Source organism: Cucumis sativus, chromosome 2, assembly GCF_000004075.3.
Source record: "Cucumis sativus cultivar 9930 chromosome 2, Cucumber_9930_V3, whole genome shotgun sequence".
Taxonomy (NCBI): Eukaryota; Viridiplantae; Streptophyta; class Magnoliopsida; order Cucurbitales; family Cucurbitaceae; genus Cucumis; species Cucumis sativus.
Window position 1 is genome coordinate 11806813 of NC_026656.2, and position 14842 is coordinate 11821654.

Here is a 14842-nt window from a genome sequence, read left to right on the forward strand (position 1 = left end):
AATCACTTTTTAAAATACCAAAATACTCTCACTAATCATCTACTGTATTTTCCCTATGCTTATTATTGGCTACCAAAATACCAAATATGTCCGACGATCAACTTCAACTGTCAACCTTGATGATTACCTCCATAGCCAAACATATTTTGATTGGCTCACTGGATAATATCATGACCTATATATTATGATCGTCATTTGGTAATTTATCATCTCAGGATGTTATATGACCCAAAATTTTGCTAATATTTAGCTAAAGTATTGCAAAGTTCTACACATTAAATATTATAAGAATATATATTGATGAGTGCAAGATGCTCAAATGAATGATGGCTAGCCAGCCACATTATACAGCAACCAAAACCCTATCAAACATCTCCATTATTACCAAATTTTTTATTAAATAATACATAAATGAAATAAAATGTAGCAGCAAAACTGTGAATGGTCTCATAAAAATAAAAAAATAAAAAAAAATTCATAGTTCCTTCCACCCTACTCAATAAATCAAACAGAGATTTCCCTACATTTCTTCTATCAGTCAACAAGCCTATTGACTAGAGGTTTAGAGCTTAATGGCTTGCCTCTTCCCATGGTGAAACCTTTAGTCCCATCAGGCATTCTTGGACTCTTTGTAGTCAGTTTGGAAGAAGCTTCACTCAAAACCTGCCCACTCGTCTGCAGAGATGATGTAACTGGCAAGCTATAGCTACGATCGAGATTGCCATGAATTCGTCCACGGCCCTTCCCACGTCCTCGACCCCAACTCTTCTTCAATGATGTAGAGTTCTCTTCAGACTAGTAAAAAAGAAAATAATGTATACTGTCCATTGATCAATTGCTAAACACATCATTCAAGGACAACACAGCTTTCCGTAAAAATACATACATTGCAATCGACATTCAGGTCATTGATATTTTGCAGTGGGGACTCTTCGACCGATACAGGAGATGGTGAATCATCTTCATCCAAAACGCTATCGAATTCTGATTTTCGATTCTTCAGAACAGATTTCGGCTATCCGTTTTTGCATTCACATAGAAATAATAATTAGAGCTGTTGTACTATGGTAAGGAGCAGGGAAATAGTGAAAATGCATGAAATAGTAAACAAGAACTCCACCCTTTGCATAACTTATTAATTACACTTACCGAGCGTCTCACCAGTGGCCTCACTCGGAGTCCTTTCCTCCAGTTTCTCTCATCGTTTAACTGCTCAATCTATAAGTGGAAAAGACATTAAGAAGATTGAATTACAAGAAACTCGATCCATTATAGCTCTACAATAAATGCATACCGCTCTTTCAGCTAACTCTGCTGTCTCAAACTCCACGAGTGCATGAAGCTTCAAAGAAATGAAGTATCCATTATAGAAATAGATTGTGAAGAGAAGTATCTTGGTTATATACATTATAGTAAAGCATGATTCACAATACCTTGTTACTGACAAACAATTCACCTTTAGAGCAGCAGGGATTCGATTCCGGGGGATGACAGATTCGGATGGTTTTCACACTGGTTAGATATCACCAATGAATGATGCTCAGACAGTTTATCATCTAAACAGATAGAATATGATATAGTGATAATGTCAACGAAACTACCTTCCAACCACACTGAATATTTTCTCCAGATTGTGATGAGAGTGATTTTCGGGCAAATTCTCAGCAACAACTGTGCGGGCCTGCAAATCGAAGAACAAAATATTACTCACTGTTCAGCTAAAAAGAAATGTTCTGCATTATTTGTACAATGGCTGATCTTACCAGCAATTCCTCTTTGTCCTTGTCTGTGAATGGAACCTTACGCCTAACTCTCTTCCCATCAGAACTGACAACCTTCGGAACCAGGTATTGATCAATAATTAATAAAGAGTAAAGAACGGAATGTTCTACTACGGAACTTACAAGCCTTGAAGAGGAGCGGAGTGCTTGAACTATGAAATTGTTGTTGGTTGAGAGAGACTTAACTTTTTTTGTCGACGAAAGAATAGAAATCGGAACTTCATAAACAGAATGAAAAACAAACACAAAAAAATAATCCAGTTTAAAGCATATCGAAAACTTAAATTAAAGCATCCGTGTAATATATAGTCTTGCAAAGGCCATACCATAACCATCGGGATCTTTACTAATGTGTTTTGCAAGAGTCTCATTTGCAAGAAGACTCATGTCACTAAGCTGATATTCTACCTGTAAAATTGAAATCATCCATAAGATACTGAAAGTTCTCATGTAAAAATCAGCATTATCCCATTGGCACCTGAACATGATAAACCTTCTTGAAAAAAAGTACGGAGTTCAAAGTTGGGTAGGCTTAACGTGAGCGTCTTTTAAGAGAATACAAGGGCAACAAAAAAACAAGCTGATAAAATCCCTTTAAAGAAAGGGTTTACAATTAAGATTCTGCCTACAAAAAAGTACTCGAGACCTGAGACCAAAGAGAAGCATGGAACCTCACCGAGGACCAAACATCACAATGATCACGTAAATGGGATTATAGTTACATAAAACTTATGCACATCGAATTTGCAAACTCTCAGCGTAACACACCGACTTCAGAGCCTAAAGAAAGAGGTATCAAACACATCAAGAGGAATCTAAGGAGAAAACTAACGGAAGAGGGATGTGAGAAACTACAAAAGATGAAAAAGTGGTGTATCTAATGGACATTATGATACCAGTCACATGTACAGAGTATCTAAAATGCATTTTCTTTTACTTATCCAACAGCAAGAAACCATACAAACAAAAGAAAACAAATGTCCCAGCCAATTCAAGATCCCCCAAGAGTATCTAAAATGACATTTTATGAAACATGACAAGAAATATGTATATATGGTGCCCAATGGAGTAATTCAAATCAAAGCTTAGTGATTGATAATTTTAAAGAGAAGAGAGTACCTGTTTGACGATTTTTTGCTGAATCTCCTCAGAACGAGCATGCTTAGAGAAATTAGGGAGCTGAATGTTGGGATTAGGGATCAAATAAGCAGGTTCTTGGTCCCCAATAAAGAACCAATCTGAAGAAGCAGGGCCCCCACCTAGAAAATGAAAATAGGGATGAAAATAACCGGTAACAGGCATCTGGGTTTGCGTTCTAGGGAAAAACTCAGGCGCTTGCGCATTAAATCTGAAGGCCAAATTAGCAAGACTGCTATTACTACTTCCATCGCTTTCGCTATTGATGATAGCTTCTTGATTGGCCTCCATTTCAGAATGGTTTTCACTAAACTTCTCTTCTGGATTCAGTTGCGCCATGCTTTAATCTTTTTTTTTTTTTTTATTTCCTGCGATTAATGGAAGTAGGGCTTGAAATGCAGCTGGGTTATTGAAATCTCACTCTCTCTCTCTTTTTTTTTTTTTTTTCTGTTTTTTTGTCTCTCTCTTTGTGTATGATTTGCCCTGAAGTTTAGTAACTGAACTATGAAAATCAAGCCACATTTCGCGCACAAATATATGCATTTTTCAGGTGGCGATTGAAAGGACGGTAGGATTTTGTGACAAAGGGCCGTTGGTTTGGAGTTTGACTAGCGATTTCGAGGTGGGAATTTTAACCAAGTGGCCTTTCCTTCCATTTTTGCTGCTTTCTCTTTCTTCTTCTTCTTCTCTGCTTTTGCTCTGTTTTTTTTCTTTTTTTAAAATTCTTTTTCTCCTGTTTTCTAATGGCTTCTTCTTCTTCCTCGAAAAAATGTGGCTTACGATTTGTTTGATGGATAAACTATTTTTAATGGAAAAATGAAATTCTGAAAATCAATGGGTATTTGATTGGATTAAGAGTGTTTGAACCGTTATACCAAAGTTTCTCTTTTTTTGTTTTATTATTATCTTTTGATATCTTATTGTTGCAAACAAATCATTCTATGCTATTCCATGTGATTACCCTTTTAAATTTTCAATACCAAAATTTGGATTCTTAAACTAATCTTCACCTTACAATTTCGCTTTTTCTTCTACTATCTTGATGCATTTATCATCCACTTAATTTATAGTCATTTCTTGGTTTTATGTGTTCATTTCATGATTTTGTAGGTATTAAGCACACAAAAGATAGAACAAAACTATCCTTTAGAGCTAAAATCACAAAAATACCTTTGAAGACATGGTATCCTGCTCAATGCACTTTTTCTAGAGGCTTTCTTCCCAAAATTGCATTTGGTATCACATCACTATTTTAGAGTGCAATGCTTCAAAGTATAAAAGCTAGGTTTTATGTCCTAAAACTTGTAGATTATAAATATAATTAATTGATCGTTATTAATAAAATGTTATTATCATTTCAATAGGTGTTTTATTGATTATATTATTAGTTTTGTTTTAATAACCTAAATTCAATAAACTAGCATTTTAAGTTGTTTGATGAAGTTTGTGAGAGTAAAGTTTGTGATGTTAATAAAATAATCAATTTCAAATATTTACAAGAATTGTTTGGTTAGAGGTCTTTTCCTATTTTTAAATTTTGTGATGCTTGTCAAATGAGTAAGCAAACTAAGTCATCTTTCAAATCTAAAAATGTAATCTCTACTACTAGACTCATACAACTATTACACATGAACTTATTTGACCCCTCTAGAATTGCTAGCTATGGTGGAAATTATTATGCATTTATGATAGTTGATGACTTTTATAGTTTACTTGGGTTTTGATGATAAATCATAAGGATGATGCTTTGAAAAGCTTTATTAGTTTTGCAAGCGTGTACACATTTTCATCCCTATTTTCAACAACCAAAACTTTTTTATCACTAACATTTTCAACTATGCAAGTTTTTTTTAATCAAATATTACTCTAAATCCTTTATCACACAATTGATTAGTAAGCAAATCATGCTTTAAGCCATCTACCAAGTGAACATTTTCAATCAAAGTAGATGAATCATTTCCTATATTACTCTTACCAATTATTTTACCTTTCTTGTTGTCACCAAAGATTACCATGCCTTCATCCTTTTTAGAGAAAGAGATAAGTTTGGATCGATCTCTCGTCATGTGTCTTGAGCAACTACTATCCAAGTACTATTTGTTTTTCTTGGAGGCTTTCAAACAAACCGAAAAACATAATGACACATCATTAGGTATATTAAGCTTAGACATGCTTTAACGACATATGTAGTTCTAGAACTTGAAGGAGTAGATGATTCATCAATATAACCAAAACCTCTCTTATCACCATAAGATTTTCCTACTTCAATAATTTTGTCCAATCTTTAAGTACCTATTGTCAACTTTTTATTAGTCTCTTTAGCTTTATCAATATCTTATAAAACATTTAGTTCATTTTCTTTAAACACTTTAATCAAGTTATCTTTGTCACAATTATCATTCTCAAGAAATCTAACTTTATCAAGCAAATCATCTTTCTCATTACAATAAAAAAAACATGCTTATAACTAGAAACATTCAATTCTTCAATTTGCTCAACATTTTCATTCTCTTTGAAGCAAGCAATTTATCAAGTTAAAGACTTATTTTCACTAATTAAAACATTGTATTTCTTCTTAAGCACAACATACTTAGAACTAAGTTTTTCTAGATCATTTTGCATGCTTTCAAAATTTTCAAATAATTGTTGGACAAGGGTGAATAGAGTTTAATTAAATTTTTTAACAAATAAGTCTAAATTAAACTAATTAGATCATTTTTAAATAAAATAAAGAATCTTTCTAAACTATCTTAAATAACAAGATTGATAAAAAGATATGAAATAGAGTATGCAATCAAACTCAACCAACAATAATATGTAACTAAAATTAAATGCAAAAATAATTAGAAAATAGTTAGAGAAGAAGACACCGCAATTTTGTAGTGGTTCGGTCAAACTCGACCTACATCCATTTTTTCAAACACCTCTTAGAATTTTGATTAAAAATCTTCATTTGACTCTTTCTACATATTAGAGTCGAACAGTTGAACAGTTACTTACTCCTTTTTTGGATTCATGAGCAAATCTGATCTTTTCCATGAGTTAGGATCAAACCGTTATAAAAACTGGAGCCGTTATAGAAACTCTCCAAGTAAACTGCACCTTGTACTGTTTGGAGGAGTTGATGGTAACATATTGTTTCATTCTGTCTGTCATTTATTGCCTTCTTTAAAATCTTTATTATTTCCTCATATAAAATTTCAAAGGATAAAGATTTTTTTAAAAAGAAGAAACATCTTTGTTCTGGTTTTGAAATTTTAATATTATTAATGTAAATAAAGTAGGCTTAGTTATTTTGGGTAATGATGTTAATGTAAATAAAGTAGGCTTAGTTTATTTGGGTAATTACCCTTGTATAAATACACTCCCTTTGGTCAATAAACAAATTAAGGGAATATTCTTCAGAATATACTTTCACATGGTATCAGAGCTAGGGTTTTCATCTTAGCCGCCGCCGCCGCCGCCGCTCACCCGTGAAAGTCTCCATCCCGAATCCTCATTGCGCATCGCAGACGTCTCGAACCGTCTCCGTCATCCTCATCGCGCCTCGCAGCCGTTCCGTCATCGTCATCCTCATCGCGCCTCGCGTCTCGCAGACAGCTCCGATCTGTCTCCAGCCCTTCCGCGCGCCTCGCAGACAGCTCCGATCTGTCTCCAGCCATTCCACCACAACATCGGCGTCGCGCCGATTAGTCGCAGCCTCGGCATCGCAGGTGTCCGTTTCCGCTCCGATTCGTCTCCATCTGCGCCGTTTCCGCTCCGATTCGTCTCCATCCGCGAGGCAGCCGTACGCGTCACCTTGCGGCCGCCGTCCAGATCTGTACCGCAAGACCTTCCGCCGCTGCAGCCATTGCTCTTCCGCCGCTGTCCAGCCGTCTCAGCCGGTTCTGTCTCCGTTGAAGCCAAGGCCGCCGCGTGAACTAGTAACCGCCACGCTCCCCGCTCACAACTGCCGCTCCACCTGCTATCGACGTCGGCCGACTAGTTGCTGTAACCGTTCAGATTTGCTGTCTGTTCGCGATGGTTTCCAAACCGCACGCGACTTCTCTTCCAGCCGTGAGTGCAAGACGACGTCTACCGTCCGACGCCGCCCACCAGATCTGACGAATCCTTCAGCCGTTTGTCTTCAGATCTGACGAATCTTTCAGCCGTTTGTCTTCAAGTTTTTTTTGTTTGTCTCCGTTCCCAGCCGTGCACCCCTGAATCCAGTCGCCACAACCCAGCCGTGCACCCCTGAATCCAGTCGCCAAATACAGTGAAACCCAGATCTGACAAATCCAGTCACGAATCAGTCAAAACTCGGTCGAAAATCCGCATTGTTAACCCCAAATCAAAATGGAGAGAGACCATATCTTTAGACCCATTTCTACCATACTTGATGGTACAAATTATATCACATGGGCAAATCAAATGAAAAGTTTTCTTATTGGAAGAAAACTATGGCGCATTGTAACTGGCGACATCACCAAACCAACTGCAAAGGAAGGGGATAACACATTCATTGAACGTCTCGAAGATTGGGACAGTAAAAATCATCAAATTATCACCTGGCTTGGTAACACCTCTATTCCCGCTATACATGCACAGTTTGATGCCTTTGATGATGCTAAAATATTATGGGATTTTTTGTCTACACGCTTCAAGTCTATTGGTTTAGCCCATTATTACCAACTGCACAGTACACTTGTAAATCTAAATCAAGATTCTGGTCAGTCTGTTAATGAATATTTGGCAGTTCTTCAACCCATTTGGACTCAACTTGACCAAGCGAACATCAGCAAAGATCATCTTCGCCTTATTAAAGTCCTTATGGGATTACGTCCAGAATATGAATCTGTTAGAGCTGCTTTACTACACCGGAATCCCTTACCCTCATTAGATGCAGCTATTCAAGAAATTCTGTTTGAAGAAAAGCGTCTTGGCATCAACTCTACTAAACAATCTGATGTTGTCCTTGCTAGCACATACACTCCCAACAGAGCCGCAAATATGTTTTGTAAGAATTGTAAGCTCTCTGGTCACAAATTTAGTAACTGTCCTAAAATAGAGTGCAGGTACTGCCATAAACATGGCCACATTCTGGATAACTGCCCTACCAGACCACCCCGACCTCCTAGCACTTCCACAAAAGAGAAAATTTTTACCAAACATGGTTCCTCATCTGTTGTTGTGCTGCTGCGACCTCGGATGATTCATCCCTCATTCAGATAAGTGATCTTCAGAGCTTATTGAATCAACTAATTTCATCATCCTCCGCTCTGGCTGTTTCATCAGGTAATCGATGGCTTCTTGATTCTGCCTGTTGTAATCATATGACCTCTGACTCTTCTCTTATGTCTACTTCTAGCCCTACAAAATCTTTACCTCCTATTTATGCTGCTGATGGTAATTGTATGAACATCTCTCATACTGGTACCATTGATACTCCCAGTGTACATCTTCCCCATACTTACTGTGTTCCTAACCTGACCTTTAATCTAGTGTCTGTTGGTCAATTATGTGATCTGGGCTTAAATGTTTCATTTTCTCCCAATGGTTGTCAGGTTCAGGATCCGCAGACGGGACAGACGATTGGAACGGGTCGCAAAGTGGGAAGATTGTTTGAGCTCACATCACTTCGGATTTCATCTCCTTCTTCCATCTCTGCTTCGGTCACTGATTCTGACACATATCAGTGGCATCTTCGTCTTGGTCATGCTTCCTCTGAAAAACTTCGTCATTTAATTTCTGTTAACAATTTGACTAATCTTACTAAATTTGTTCCTTTTAATTGTTTGAATTGCAAACTTGCTAAACAACCTGCCTTTATCTTTTTCTCAATCCATCTCTAATTGTGATAAACCTTTTGATTTAGTGCATTCTGATATTTGGGGTCCTGCCCCAATTACTACTGTTCATGGTTATCGCTACTATGTTTTATTCATTGATGACTACTCTCGATTTACATGGATTTACTTTCTAAAACATCGTTCTGAATTATCTCGCACATATATTGAGTTTGCTAACATGATTCGCACTCAATTTTCCTCTCCCATCAAAATTCTTCGCACTGATAATGCTTTGGAATATAAAGATTCCATCCTTCTTTCTTTTCTTTCCCAACAGGGCACTATTGTTCAGCGCTCTTGCCCTCATACCTCTCAACAAAATGGACGTGCTGAGCGCAAACATCGTCACATTCTTGACTCAGTACGTGCCCTCCTTCTTTCTGCCTCTTGTCCAGAAAAATTCTGGGGTGAAGCTGCCCTTACATCAGTATATACAATCAATCGTCTCCCTTCCTCTGTCCTTCAAAATACCTCTCCGTTCGAAAAACTATATGGTATTTCTCCCGACTATTCTAAACTCAAAGTTTTTGGTAGTGCCTGCTTCGTTCTGTTACATCCTCATGAACACAATAAACTTGAACCACGTGCCCGTCTCTGTTGCTTCCTTGGCTATGGCACCGAACACAAAGGATTTCGTTGTTGGGACCCTCTTTCCAACCGACTCCGGATATCTCGGCATGTCACTTTTTGGGAACACACTATGTTCTCTCGTTTGTCCTCCTTCCACACCTCCTTCTCTAGTCCTCAATCTTTCTTTACAAACACATCTGTTGACCTTTTTCCTCTCTCTGAACCCACCTTGGATACTGAGCTTGCACAATCTTCACCTGCTACTGCAAATCTGGATCCACCGTCTGTCTCCGATGATGTTCCTGAATCGCCACCTGCTACTCCTCTTCGTCGCTCTACCCGGGTAAGAGAACCTCCCCCTCATCTCACTGATTACCATTGTTTTTCTACCATTGTTTCCCTTGTTGAACCCACCTCTTATCAAGAGGCCAGTATTAACCCAGTATGGCAGAAAGCAATGGATGAAGAATTACAGGCTCTTGAAAAGACGCACACTTGGGACTATGTTGATTTACCTCCCGGTAAAAGACCCATTGGTTGCAAATGGATTTACAAAATCAAAACTCACTCTGATGGAACTATTGAACGTTATAAAGCTCGGCTTGTTGCAAAAGGATACTCACAAGAATATGGGATTGACTATGAAGAAACATTTGCCCCTGTTGCCCGGATGACATCTGTTCGCAGCTTGTTAGCTGTTGCTGCTGCCAAACAGTGGCCTCTTTTTCAGATGGATGTCAAAAATGCATTTCTTAACGGCAACCTATCTGAAGAAGTGTATATGAAGCCACCTCAGGGAACTTCTCCTCCTCCCAACAAGGTGTGTCTCCTTCGTCGCGCTCTATACGGTCTAAAACAGGCTCCACGAGCTTGGTTTGCCACGTTTAGCTCCACCATTACTCAACTTGGATTTACCTCCAGCTCTCACGACAATGCCCTTTTTACACGACAGACAACTCATGGTATTGTTCTTCTCCTTCTTTATGTTGATGATATGATTATTACTGGTAATGATCAACAGGCCATATCCGACCTACAACAATATCTTGGTCAACATTTTGAGATGAAAGACCTTGGATCTCTCAATTACTTTCTCGGTCTTGAAGTCTCTCACCGTTCAGATGGTTATCTGTTATCTCAAGCGAAATATGCATCTGATCTAATAGCACGCTCAGGAATTACAGACTCCACCACATCTTCAACACCGTTAGATCCTCATGTCCATCTAACTCCGTTTGATGGTGTTCCTCTTGACGATGCAAGCTTGTATCGGCAACTTGTTGGCAGTCTTATATACCTAACAGTAACTCGCCCAGATATTGCATATGCTGTTCATATTGTCAGTCAATTTATGGCTGCTCCTCGAACAATTCATTTCACTGCTGTTCTACGCATACTTCGCTATGTCAAAGGCACCTTGGGACATGGTCTTCAATTCTCATCTCAGTCTTCCCTTGTGTTGTCGGGATATTCTGATGCTGATTGGGCGGGGGATCCTACTGATCGACGATCCACTACAGGATACTGTTTTTACTTAGGTGATTCTCTCATCTCATGGCGTAGTAAGAAACAAAGTGTTATATCTCGTTCCAGTACGGAATCTGAATATCGTGCTCTGGCTGATGCTACAGCTGAACTTATATGGCTTCGGTGGCTCCTTGCCGATATGAGTGTCCCTCAACAGGGTCCTACCCTCCTCCATTGTGACAATCGTAGTGCCATTCAGATTGCTCACAATGATGTGTTTCATGAACGTACAAAACACATTGAAAATGACTGTCACTTTGTTCGTCACCACCTCTTAAGCAACACCCTCCTCTTACGTTCTGTTTCTACTATTGAACAACCTGCGGATATCTTCACCAAAGCCTTGCCATCTAATCGATTTTGTCACTTACTTACCAAACTCAAGTTGATCGCTACTCTACCACCTTGAGTTTGAGGGAGGGTATTAATGTAAATAAAGTAGGCTTAGTTATTTTGGGTAATGATGTTAATGTAAATAAAGTAGGCTTAGTTTATTTGGGTAATTACCCTTGTATAAATACACTCCCTTTGGTCAATAAACAAATTAAGGGAATATTCTTCAGAATATACTTTCACAAATATAAATCTGAAAAAAAAAATCTCCGCCATCGTGAAGGGCATAATTTTTAATTTGAAGATTAGAAAAAGAAACAAAACAATCTTCTTGTTATTCTTCTTAAGATAGAGAAAACATTAAACCTTTAATTACAAAATCTATATATAAGTGAATTCTAAGAGAATTGGGGGCAAAATTAGAATAGAATTTTATAGTAATAGGTTATGATGATAGTTAGAACATAAATTCTTTAAAAATAAATAAATAAACAAACATATTAACATATTAACATATTGAAAGTGGAGTATTTTAAGATATAACAAAAATTTAAAATTTAAAATTTGATTGGGTGGTTTTTCTATTGAAATATGAAGTAAAGTAAGAAATAAAAACAGTTTTCAATCATCATATATATTTCTACCAAAATGGTTGAGAGAGGGTGAAAATTAAAAGAGTTTATTTAACAAACATTAATTATAATAAAAACAAAATATAAAGTCCATAGAATAGAAACCCTAAACTCATCAATCTTCCGTTTGTGATGTGAAGTTTGGTCTTTATCTTCTCCCTCCCGCATGCTTGAGTGTAAGGGAAACTATTTTAGTGAAAAAAATTTGGAAAGGGTATTTATTTAATACACTTTCTAATTTCCTTTCTCTTTTCTCCTCTTTTTTCTTGAAATTTCAACGTTGGTTTTGTTGTTGGATTTGAAATCTTGGTTTCGCCTGAAATTGTTGCTTTCCTTCACGTCCGGTTGAAGAGAGTTGTTGATTTTGATTCTTTTAAGAGAAGGTGGTGAAAACCATCTTCTTCTTCACGAGTACTTCTCCCCCTATTCTACCTTCTCTCTCCATTATCTCTTTTATTCTGTTCTCAATAACACATGGAAGATATACTAAGCTCACCGCGCTGCCGTTGATCGATGCTGCCACTTCTGCTGCTCGTCATGCTGCTTCAGCGGTGTTCTTCCATCACCGCCAACTATCATCCCTCTCAAGAAAAGTGAGTCACTAATGGAGAAATTTATTTCTATTTACCTTTTTAATCTTCTTCTTCCTTTCTCTCACCTTGTCATTAACTTTCTCACTTCTTTTTCTGATTCTTATTTTGCATGCTCACCGAGAGAGAAGAGGAAATAGAGTATTGAGGGAAGATCTTTCAAATGTGCAATGGAGGATGAAGATCAGATTGCTTACATCCACTCTTGAAAGAAGGTAGTGAGCTTTTTATTCAACATATTCTTCAAGAAGATGATTCAAAAACAAATTAACAGATGAGTATTTTTCATGCTTGCTCTCAATCTATTTATTCTATGTTTCCTCCTTTTAAGCTGCAAGGATTTAAAGTTGTTATTTGGTTATTTTGTTGAAACAAAATAACTTGTTTTTTAAATAAAAATTCTTCCGCCCGAGTTGCCACTAAGGCCTTGCCTCCGGTCAGCTCAAATGTTGCTTCTACTGCAGAAGCCGCAGTCTCCATTGCTACGCTTGGCACCAAACTTGCCATGGTGGCTTCAGATTTGGAGGAGTCTCTCCCCCAAAGGCAAGGATATTAGATCTGCCTCTAAATTACTTAAAAAGACTTCTCTTTTAAGTTGTTTAGTTTGTGGTTGTTTTCTTTTTCTTTTATAAATTAATTATGTTTACAAATGTTGCTTTCAACTTAATTGGTTTTTCACATTATTATCATTGAGTTGTTGAACTGATATAAGATATATATACTAAAAAATAATTAACATGATTTAGATTGTATATTTAAATGAGAAATAGGCAATGTAGAAGGTGAGGGTTACATTTTATTAGAGAGTTGAAATAATGGGTTTAAAGATAAGGTACTATTTGTTTACTATTTATGTTAAAAGACAATTAATGTACTTTAGAAAGGTAAATGACAGTGATAAAACTAGCAAATCAAACTCTGACTCTAAAATATATGAACCCTAGACAAGTTGCCATAAGTTATCCCAACTACTCAGTCTTCCAAGTTTATTAGGTTTAGACCATTACTTCAACTCTCAAATATATCCCTCACCTCTCTTATTTAAATAAACCATGTTAATTATTTTTTTTAGAATATATCATCCTAATACAACACTCTGCAGTAATAATTATTTATAATAATAATAATAATGTTATTGTTATTGTTATTAAAAGATAATAATAATAATAAAATAAAAAGTTGAAACAAATATTTTAAACATAAAATTAAAAAAGAAAGAAACAACCGCAAACAAAAGGCAAACTATTTTCTTAAAGGCCGTAGTGGCAACCATGGGTGTAAAAATGACATGGGGTAGGTCAATATCTATTTTTGGCATGGATATTCCTAACAAAGCAACGTTTAGGAAGTTGCACACATCCACAATTTCCTATTCTGATTTAGGACAATTAAAGGAATGAACATCAGCCAAGGAATCAACATTCAAGTTTTGATAGATATGTTGAAAAGACTATGATTAATAGCTTGGGTGACATTTTCATCTACAGTTTGATTAAGATCAACACCTTGAGCGGCATCTTTATCCTCTAGCTTGGTAAAGATTAACACATCTTGAGAGTAGCATCTTCATTCTCAGCATGATTCATATCATCAGCTTGAGGGACATTATCACCGTTAATTGCTATGACAATATAGGAAATTGTTGCAGCAAGCAATGTTGCAGCCATCACAAGAGAAGCATTGACGGTGTTAGACATAACAACAATTACATTGTTGGAAGCCTTAGTGGCAAGCCCAGCATTAGCACCAGTTTTCACAGATGCAAAAGCATTACCTAGTTGATTGTTGTTTGCATAAGATACGATTGCTACAACATGGATAAGGACGTTTGTGACTTGAACAATTGCTATACCTAACTGAAAGTTAGCTATGAGGCTTAGAAATGAGACGGGAGAAAAAGGAGTGAATGGGAGAAGGGAGAAGTGCTTTGGGGGCAAAGAAAAGGAAAAAAATGACGTATGAATTAGGAGGGAAGTGAAGGAAGAAATTAAGATGGATTAAATAGATGCTTTGATTGTCCATTTTTACAACTATATCAGACTTTCTTTTGGCTTTGCTTTTTCGTTCAATCCATTTATGGATAACATTGTTGAAGAGAGTAAGAAAAAAAAAGATAAGGTCAATCTTTCTAATGAGTATCCTTCTTGTAGTACGACTAGTAAAAATGTATGAAATTACTGCATACATATATTTTTGTCCATTTATACGGTCATACAAATTCCCGTAAAGATATCTAATGTCATACTAAGATGCCAAAAAGCAAAGTTTTTCTACAACAAAAGATCAAACAGATGTATGTACTACAATAGGGTACATTTTTTCACACCCTCTTCAACAATGTTATACATGAATGGATTGATGAATAAGCAAAGCTAAAAGAAAGACTTGTATGACCACAAATATGAACAATCAAATTATCTATTTAATCCATCTTAATTTTTTCT

General features: G+C 36.7%; 1 protein-coding gene and 1 long non-coding RNA gene across 2 annotated transcripts; one reads left to right on the forward strand and one right to left on the reverse strand.

Annotated features, from left to right (window-relative positions):
- Window positions 1-343: 343 nt before the first annotated feature.
- Window positions 344-3788, reverse strand: LOC101217948 (la-related protein 6C). Its single transcript, XM_004153725.3, has 10 exons — window positions 2901-3788; window positions 2108-2189; window positions 1905-1999; window positions 1764-1835; window positions 1602-1681; window positions 1434-1512; window positions 1295-1342; window positions 1150-1218; window positions 887-1015; window positions 344-795 (listed from the first exon to the last, which is right to left on the reverse strand). The coding sequence occupies exons 1-10, from the start codon at window positions 3255-3257 to the stop codon at window positions 535-537; spliced, it is 1272 nt and encodes a 423-aa protein (XP_004153773.2). The 5' UTR covers window positions 3258-3788; the 3' UTR covers window positions 344-534.
- An 8124-nt stretch (window positions 3789-11912) lies between these two features.
- Window positions 11913-13104, forward strand: LOC116401976. Its single transcript, XR_004214311.1, has 2 exons — window positions 11913-12401; window positions 12530-13104. It is a non-coding gene; the product is annotated as an uncharacterized LOC116401976 (long non-coding RNA).
- Window positions 13105-14842: the final 1738 nt, after the last annotated feature.

Bases quoted from the DNA above. Each gene is read 5' to 3' on its own strand.
- LOC101217948 (XM_004153725.3), bottom strand. From the start codon at position 3,257: ATGGCGCAACTGAATCCAGAAGAGAAGTTTAGTGAAAACCATTCTGAA. The intron at 2,190-2,900 runs GTACTCTCTTCT...TCAATTTTACAG, and splicing joins AGCAAAAAATCGTCAAACAG to GTAGAATATCAGCTTAGTGA. The intron at 796-886 runs GTATGTATTTTT...CTTTTTTACTAG, and splicing joins ACCTGAATGTCGATTGCAAT to TCTGAAGAGAACTCTACATC.